The 9674-nt window shown below is 32.9% G+C and overlaps 1 protein-coding gene across 4 annotated transcripts; it reads left to right on the top strand.

The window, feature by feature from the left end:
* Positions 1-503: 503 nt before the first annotated feature.
* LOC114192585 (stomatal closure-related actin-binding protein 3-like) lies at positions 504-9430 on the top strand. 4 transcript variants are annotated; one of them, XM_028082378.2, is made up of 14 exons: positions 627-838; positions 1675-1866; positions 2384-2683; positions 2997-3125; positions 3381-3473; positions 4340-4480; positions 4997-5065; positions 5833-5916; positions 6317-6497; positions 7052-7165; positions 7322-7380; positions 8014-8148; positions 8435-8584; positions 9035-9430. In XM_028082378.2, exons 3-14 carry the CDS (start codon positions 2399-2401, stop codon positions 9065-9067), a joined length of 1473 nt encoding a protein of 490 aa, XP_027938179.1. In that variant the 5' UTR covers positions 627-838; positions 1675-1866; positions 2384-2398; the 3' UTR covers positions 9068-9430. The 4 variants fall into 4 exon arrangements, with proteins under 4 accessions (XP_027938153.1, XP_027938162.1, XP_027938179.1 ...); XM_028082370.2 differs by lacking the exon at positions 1675-1866 and adding an exon at positions 1020-1051; XM_028082352.2 differs by lacking the exons at positions 627-838; positions 1675-1866 and adding an exon at positions 504-620.
* The last annotated feature ends 244 nt before the right edge of the window (positions 9431-9674 follow it).

Here is a 9674-nt window from a genome sequence, read left to right as displayed (position 1 = left end):
TAGTATAATTTTTTTACACTATTGACTAATAAAAAATTAGGATGTATGAATTTTAAAATAATAATATAAAAATATGTGTAGAATGAAAATATAAAATTATTTATTATTTACATTTTCGGTACATATAATATTTATTTCAAAGAATATCGAGGAAAATTCGTATTTAATTTAGTATATGTTTGATTTGCAGCGAGATAATGAGATTTAAATTTATTTATTAACTTTTATTTTTCATGTAGAAATTTAAATTTTATTCTTACATATGTTTTTTTATGTATTATCCACTGTCTCAGGTGGTGGCATATGCGTCAATAAGAGAAAGACGGAGGGCATTATGGGGTAAAAGGGAGTCAAAAGAACAACACCCGCCAAACACCAGTCCCCGCTGTAAAACAACGTTAAAATAAAAAAAGAAAAACCACGGTACGGTCCGATCATATGGCCAAGCGCGCGCAGTCGCGCGTGTTCACGCCCTCTCGCTGTAGATGGGCACGGTGGAGGTGGGGACGGCGCGTGGGACGATGGAGGGTGGCCCCACCTAGAAGGAGGGCGTAACAATGATGCAGTTAGCGAAAAACAAATTGATTTCAAGTCGTTGGGAGGGGAGACAAATGAGTCAGGTTTGCAAGCTTTTTCTTTCACTCTTCTTTTCTTTCTTCTTTCTCTCTTTTTTAACCTTTTCATAAAGCAACGCTAATGGCCACCCTTTAGATTCTTCTTCTTCTTCTTCTCATCCCCCTCCCCTTATCCTTCTTCTGCTGTTCTTCTTGTAACTCTTCAACTTCAATCCTCTTTGTCTCTTTCACTTTTTGCTTACCTGCAACCGGCTTCAGCAGTGGTAATTCTTTGTTTTAATCACTCTCTTTGTTGGGTTGTTTTTTTTTTTTTTTGGGTTTTTAGGAGTTTGTACACTCACTCTCTCTCTCTCTCTCTGGCATTTCCATTTGTATGCATGCAACTCTTGGCTCTCCATTCACTCTCACTTTGCTTTTCATTTTTCTTTCTATTCTTTGCTTCAGTGGCCTTACTTACAAGTGTTGCTGAGTGAAAAGTAAGATTTTACCTTTTTATTTATTTCTGCATTTGTGATTGAGTAAGACGGAAATTGTGGAATGTGGGTTGGTTTGACGATGTTCAGGAATGCATCTTTAGATGTTGATGTGATTGACAGACAATCCTCTTGTTTGATCTCGAATTATCAATGCTTTTACTTTGTTTCTCTAACTTTATTTCTTAATTCTTATTATTGATTTATCATGTATTAGGTGCCTGCGTCAATGTCAGCAATTTTTCATTTTTGTTGTGTAGATCTATGTGGTTTCATGGTTTTGCGTGTTTGTTGTGGGTAGGAGAAACCTTGTTTTTTTAATCTGGTTTTTGTTTCTATATTAGGAACTGCTGCACTAACTTGAAACGTAATTTGATAATGTAGTTTGGTGAGTGAAGGCTTGTTGGCACGGTGACTACGCTTGATCTCTCTTTTTTTACTAAATATAGGAAATGAATCACTTTATGTTTCAAGATTAATATTCAACCACAATATAGCTGTTAGTTTATGTTATTGCTTCTAATCTTTCCCTCTGACCATTACTACTAATGCTATCTGCTACATCATTTTTCTTCTAATTAAATGCCGTACTAATTCTTCCATCCTTTTCTTTTTCCCTTTTTTAGTTGTATACGAATTAATTGACAATTGATGTATTCGGCCACTTTTTCTGCTCAAACTAAATGGAGTCAAATGAGATCGTCATTTTAGTCTGAACATTTCTGGCATCTTTTACCAATCTAACCATCTTCGCCTCAAACTCTAATCTTTGTTGATAACACTTCAAGATTCTATCCTCCTTCAAAGTCTAATCTTTGGTAACAACACTCTTTTAAGTCTTTATATTCTCAATGAGGATGTTTTGATTTACAATGTGATTCATAATTGGCAGTTGGCAGATCATCAGCAACCGTGATGAACTTATGTTGTTTATGTTTTGATTGTAGTTTGATCACCAACTTGCATGAACATGAATTTAGAATGTCTTTCCCGCATAATCCAACATGATTGATGCTTCTTAAAGTTCATGAAGACGTTTATTTACTATTGATTTGTCTCTTATGGTAAAAGGTGCTTTGAGTAGTAGACAGATCCTAGAAGTTCAACCACACCTATTCCATCACGCTTTCTTGTTTTTAGCATTCTTTCATGACTTCACCTTCTCTAAATTACATGTCATATGTCCTCAATACGTTTGTCTAAGCTGGGTTTGATTGTAGTTGTTGATGAAGAAAGGAGTCTTCTATACTTAAATTTTGTTTAACTTTTGACTCTTCACTGCTATATTCTCTATCGAAGGCCTCATACTATATTGTAATATGTTTTTTTTACCAGACTACAATTTTCCTCATGACAAAGATAAGTCCGGAAGTTGAAATCAAGATGCCAATGGAGGCATTTCCGCCAGTTTCAGCTGACGTGAGCTTTATTTATGATAGTTTTCCAAAGTACAAACTGGGAGCTGATAATCAAATTCTGGAAGAGCCAGTTGAGGAAAACCAAGGTCCTTCATTGAAGGATGTTATTGAACAAGAAGCTTCCAATTTGTCAGACCAACACAAGCGGATCTCAGTTCGTGACCTTGCCAGTAAATTTGACAAGAACTTGGCTGCAGCTGCTAAGTTGTCCAATGAGGTTTTTGTTTCAATTATTTGCTCATGGTCTACTATTTGGTTATTTCCCTTTACTAAATATAAATATCCAATATTTTTCAACACTCCCCTGTTCTGTCAAATACACATTAGTTCAAAGTTAAAGTAAAATAAAATAGCTGGTTCATGTTAGATCTCTTTTAGATTTTAGGTAAGTGCCATTGTTGAAATAAAGTTTTGTTATTGACTTCAAATCACAGTTCATCGGTGTCTTTTTTTGATTGTTAATCTGAGTCGTGTTTCTTTTCTCAATTTCTGATGATTCCCCTGTCCTCCTTTCTGTGTGAAAAATTCAGGCAAAACTGAGAGACGTTGCATCTTTGGAGGGGCATGTTCTTTTGAAAAAACTCAGAGATGCACTAGAATCTTTAAGAGGTCGTTTTGCAGGAAGAAACAAAGAGGATGTGGAGAAAGCTATATCTATGGTTAGTTATTTTATTTTATTTCATGTTAAGTAAGTACACTACATTGTTCAAAGTTGGAAATGTTATTTCATTCCATTTGATCCACTATCTTTTTAAGTTTTCTGGTTTCTTTCGTGGAGCGTGTTTTCATTTCCTTTTTTCTGAACCCCACATATTTCTGCGAAGCTATTTCATAATGCATGAAGAAAATTATTTTAGCTCTTCAATTCATGTTAATGATGCTAAACATTCATACTTAACAATTATTCCTCGCAGGTGGAAGCTTTAGCCGTTAAGTTGACTCAAAATGAAGGAGAATTGATCCAAGAGAAGTTTGAAGTGAAGAAGCTAGTAAACTTTCTCAAACAGGTCTTCTTCGACATCTAATTTTTGGTCACTTGTTACGCAATCTCCTCCAAAACATTCTGCTAATTCATAATTTAATTTACTTGAACAATTTATGAATTTTCACTATTATTGCTTTGATCAAATTCCAAAATTCATTTGGGTTTGTTTTTTACATATTGTAAAACAATAATGAATTCATTGTTTGACATGTGTTTGTGTATTGTTTGCAAATAAACTGTTTCAAACTGTACTATGGTAAGGATTTTGGCAAGTGAATTTTTAAGTCCAAGTATTGAAATCCAAGAGACTCGCACAGTACTCAATTTGTTTGTTACTTTTGAAAAATTAAATATTTTGTTTTATATAAATGGTAAAAGATAAAGAGATCAAATAAAGATAAAAATAAGGAGATAAAGAATAAGAAATCAAACTTTGAATTGAAAAGGTTGTTGAATATGAATATGATATGAATATGTTAGGGTTGAGTTTCTCAAGACCACCCCTCATATAAATTACTTCAAAGTAATATATTTGTTTAGGGTTTAGGATTTACACACCATGTTATACATGTACCAAGCATAATAGTGTAGGATGTTAGGGGGTGTATTGGGAAAAAAAAAACCAAGTTGGTTCCAAAATGCAACATATAAACTACTCTAAGATAGTGGAAGGAAGTTGGTCACTACAAAAATTATTTTGTGATATGTACCCTCTTCTAATGTTTTGAAACGATGGTGATAACTATTCATTAATATTACTAGCATTCCATTTATAAGCATTGCAATTGTTTTTCCTTCTCCAAGGCATTTTGAAATAGTTTTGATTTTCTAGTTCTTTGAATTAAATATGTTTTGACAAGAAAACTGGAATCCATCTTTGTTTTGTAGGCTTCTGAAGATGCTAAGAAGTTAGTTAATCAAGAGAAATCTTTTGCTTGTGCCGAAATCGAAAGCGCAAGGTCAGTGGTGCTCAGAATTGGGGAAGCTCTTGAAGAACAAGAAAAGGCATCGCAAGCTTCTAAACCACAGGTACTAAAGTGTTGTTTGATTACACAATTATATGTATGTATAATTTTGCATTAAAGAATTCTTAATCAAGCATTACTTCACTCTATAATAATACTCAATGTACACATGAGAATCATATGTTTGGGTGTAGGCAAAAGATTACCAAATACTACAATTTTAGGATAGAAAAGAGGGGTTTATTCTCTGTATGAGGGCCTCATCTTGAAGATAATTTTCCTATAGAAATTGTATAAGCTGAACAATTCTTATGAACTTAATTTCCTCGTCAACTATACAAACTTGACTTGGAAATTTTCATACTTCCATTCATGTGAACATAAAAATACTCAGGCTGGAACTGTAAAAAAGAATAGAAGGTTGAGTTTTCTGACTACCCTGTCTGTAGTTCTTTGCTTGTAATTTACATTGTATCTTCATATCATGTTATATCATCCTTCATTTTGCAATGTATATAAATATGGAAAATCTCTAAAGATGCGTTATTGGTATATAATATCTACTGTCCCTCGTTGTTAGGACGTGGATGGACTAATAGAAGAGGTTCAAGAGGCTAGAAGAATCAAACTGTTACATCAGCCAAGCAAGGTGAATTGCTTTCCTCTTCCTCAATACTGTTATAACGGGTAGTTTTTGCTTAACTTCACTGTACTTCATTTTATAATAATGATTATAATAGTAAGAAAAATGATCCAGATGTTGACAAGAAGCATTAACACCAATTTTTCTATAATTTCGTAGTTACACATCATACACCATGCTTAGATACGACATTTTCACCTTAAACCTTTCAAAATATGAAATTTTTTATTTTGGAATGTTTGAAATGCATATAATTGTCTTAAATGCTGAAATTTGGTTTGAATTGTGTAAATTTGACCGTACCATATCTGAAGAATTTTGGTATATTACATGTTAATATTAACATTTTGAGTTTAACTGATAAGTATCTTCAGTGTGGAAAGATTTTACATTGTTAACCAAATAAAAATCACCTCTAGTGTGACTTCTAGGGTGATTATTGTCAAAGTCAACAAACTTATATATGGTAGTTTGTGATTTGGATGACTTTGTAAAAATACTTTACAATGTCAACGCATATCTTTTTTTCATTCTTTTCTAATTCTTATGTGTGTGTATGTAAATACATATATTACTACTGTTAATTAATATACTCTGCTATACCGTATCCTAACTTACTTAATTTTCCATTGCTTTACATCATATCATTTGGGATAACTTGAACCATTACACGTGCAATCAGGCACATCTTAATTTAAGGACCTGTTAACTAGATTGTGTTACAATTTGAATATTCTTCATAATGGTGAAATATGACAAGTGTATGATTTCAGGTGATGGCCATGGAATATGAATTACGTGCTCTTAGGGACCAAATTCGAGAGAAATCTATATTTTCAATTAAGCTTCAGAAAGAGGTTTGTTGATATCGTGTTTCACTTGCTCAAATTAGCTATCAAAGCTATAATCAATTTTACTAGATTCGATTGGGCAGTCTTTTAACATGTGGTAATAGGACAATAGTAGTTTATTCATATACTATTTTTTCCCAATTTGAATCAATCGTAAAATGTTTGCTTCGATTATAGTAACCAAAATTTAACTAATAAATAACACATGTTGGGCAAAATCTTGATTTGGTCGTGTTTGAACATGATTTTGGTTCTCAAACCATGTTTTGAATGGAATGAATAAAAGCCTCTTGTCTATCGGATAAAACTATGGTTTGCAAACTATAATTTATACATTTTATCAATACTAAGATTTAATGCACTCAAATCTACTTTTCTTGCAATAACTTCATTTCATCTATACCAGCTAACCATGAGCAAGAGGGACGAGGAAAATAAATCTCGCTTATACATGTTAAATGGTTCTGAAGCTTTGGGTTCATATCTTCAAGTCCAGCCTTGCTCAGATGAAGTGCCACATGTTTCTAAATGTTCGATTCAGTGGTATCGCTTGTCATCTGAAGGCAGCTGGAGGGAAGTTATTTCAGGTACCTCTCTTTTAGTTTGTTTTCAATCGTGTTTCAGAATGCTCAGATCACAGTATTGTGTTGATATTTTTTAGTAACATCTATACTTGATTCTGTTAATTTGACATTGGTCTGGAAGTTTTTCAATGACTATATCATCTGTGTATATTATACAAATTGGCCAGTTTGCTTTCCATTTTAGATCTATAAGTGAGTGTAAATGTCAAGAAAAGGTTTGATGCCTTTATTTATTCTTGGTCTTTCTATAAATAATGGTTGGAGCATTTAAATATGTATCCTCTTTAATAATGTATCCTATTTTTACAATCCAACAAATGTAACTTTTCAAATATGCTTCTGCAACATTTAGCTGCTATTAGTTCTTTGATTTTACATGATATATGGCTCCAATATGGCGATGGAATCTATTTTTATTTGCAACCTGCATAATGAATAATGTTTTACATATCTTGTTGACTTTGTTTATGTTGCTGTTTCCTTGAATAGGCTCCAACAAGTAATTGATCTTGATTATTTTTTATAATATTTGAAGTTGGTTTCCCTTCATTTCTCAGGTGCCATCAAATCAATATATGCTCCTGACCCCTCTGATGTAGGAAGAATCTTACAAATAGATATTGTCTCCAATGGGAAAAAACTTACCCTTACAACTAATCCCGTTCAACCTGGTTAGTTTCTTAAGGGCCTTTACCTTTTTCTTTTCCCAGAAAATAACTTCTGTTTTCAAGTTTGCATAGTTGGGGTTATCTTGTACGTGACAATAACTATTGGTGCACCCTGAAATAGAAAACAAATGCTAACAGCTACCTATCTGTGTGTAACAGTTTCAGGACTCGGAAGCCATGTAGAGTCACTTCTACGAAAATCTAATGCTGATTTTAATGTATGTTTTCAGCATCCTTTCTAGATTCAGTAATTTAACTTCTCCTGGCAGAAAAGGCTGTAGAAAAAGTGTCATTTAATTCAATAAATATTATGAAATATCTGTTTGTCTTCTCAGTTATTTCTGAAGATAATGTTTAAAAGCAGAGTTAAATTCTGTTTGGTCCTATAATTCAACAAACATTATAAACCTTGCTTACTATTTGGTTGATAAATTTACTATTTGGTTGGAACACCCCTTTCCTATTTCCATTCCCATCCTCTCTCATAGTCGCCACCCACCCTGTATTATAATTGTTGCAAACTTGCAAGCAAGCTTATAGTAGTGGGTGATAGAACACAAGCTATTGATTCGCCATTCCAGTTTTTGATAAAGATGGATGCCATATCTTTTAGTTTTTTTTTCTTTTTGTAGTGTATAAAAGAGCCTTACATTTCTTGAATCATTGTAGTCTAATTGAGTAAATTTCGTACATGTGTTATAACTCAGCTTTACTGTTTCATTTTTTATGCGTAACTAACTATGTACTTCCACATTTTCACAGTCCTTTTATCTACAAAAGAGAAGAAGTTTTGGTTTGGTAGTGGACATTTCTTGGGAGAATAATTCCTGGTTTGTATTGGATTTTCACAGGTAGTTATTTCTCAAATGAATGGAAAAGATCACTCATCTCATTCTACTCATTCATTTAATGTGGGGAGGATGAGGATAAAACTATGCAGAGGTTGGATTACAAAAGCTAGAGAGATTTACTCCCCATCAATGCAGGTACTAATTTTGCAATGAGTCCTTATTCTTCTGTCCGACAACATGTTAAACATGAAAGTTAAAGGCTCTCCATCTGCCCCCGGACACATAAATTTACAGTGTCAATGTCTTCCCAGTACAGAATTACTCCTTTCTATTCTTTATTTAACACAGACAACCTATATAAAGAATAACATGTTTTTATCGAAGTGCAATGTTCCATTTGTGTACCGTTTTTATTTATGGTTTATTATCTTTTAACACCTCTATTTGACTACCCTTTAACTAACATTTATTTTAACTTCAGCTATGTGGAGTTAGAAGTGATGTCAGTAATGCAGCAAAGGCATTGTTTTGGCAAGCTAGAAAAGGTCTCTCATTTGTATTAACCTTTGAATCAGAGAGAGAAAGAAATGTAGCCATCATGCTTGCCAGGAAATATGCTCTTGATTGCAATGTATGCACCCTTCTCATCTGGTTACCTGTTACTGATTCATATGTTGACTTTCTTGTCTCATTGTTTAGATCCTACCTCTATCCAAAATGTTTGCATTCATACTTTGCTTCCAAATAAATTGCTGTCTATGTATTTGTAGGAGATAGAAAGTAATGCATTTACTGAAAGAGTGAAGTTATTTTAGTAAAATTGTGTCAATAAGTTATATATAATATTGTCATTAATTTGTGTGGGGAAAAAACCTTAAACTACCACCATTTAGGTACAGAAAGTAGTACAGAAACTACCTTATACATCATTTTCTCAATAAATGACATTGAAAACAATTTATTTGGAGACAAATTAGTTATAAAAAGTTAATGCTTTAATGAAAAATCACGCATTTCCTTGTTGAAATGGATATCTTACTTTGATGCAAATTAAAAATGGGTATTTGTTTTCTAAATGCAGGTGGTGCTTGCTGGGCCAGATGATCTAGTTTAGAAGCAAAATTAACTGACTGAGTTCTTCCTACAAACGTGAGGTTTATCATATTCTTGGTGTGAGTATACATGTGTGGTTGTATTGTTAAAGAAATATGTGGTTTCATACTTGTGATTGGGTTTCCACTAATTGAGTTGCATTGTTTTAGGCATGTTTTTTTGTTTGCCTAATCATGTTGTTCCAAGCTCAACCTTTTATAATTATTAGTTCATTTGTTCACTGTGGCTAATTTGCATGTGCTAGTTGTTTTGTAATGTAAAGCACATCCCAAACATGGTATATACCAAAACTTCTTAATGATTATTGCCAAGTAAATTTGCTATGCCTCCTTTAATTGGGAAGGATGTAGTGATTAACACTCAAGTGAGTATTGATTAAGGGTAAAGATAAACTTTTATCTTTAGATTTATTCTTTTCTTATTACTAAAACCAATTGAAGTAATGAATTCCATTGTTGCTACAAGTATTAAATTTGAAGTTGTAAGTAGTGACATTTTTGAAACAGTGAGAATCGAGTATCATTCTTAAAGTGATGTGAGTTTTCATCTTAATTATTTGTTCTTTTCGTAATTGTAGAAGAGCTAAGAGAAAGAGAGAACAAAAATTG

The sequence above is a fragment of the Vigna unguiculata genome, chromosome 1, assembly GCF_037176805.1.
Source record: "Vigna unguiculata cultivar grain cowpea cultivar isolate G323 ecotype 2 chromosome 1, ASM3717680v1, whole genome shotgun sequence".
Lineage (NCBI taxonomy): Eukaryota > Viridiplantae > Streptophyta > Magnoliopsida > Fabales > Fabaceae > Vigna > Vigna unguiculata.
Note: the sequence above shows the minus strand (reverse complement) of the source record. Positions and strands in the feature narration are given on the sequence as shown.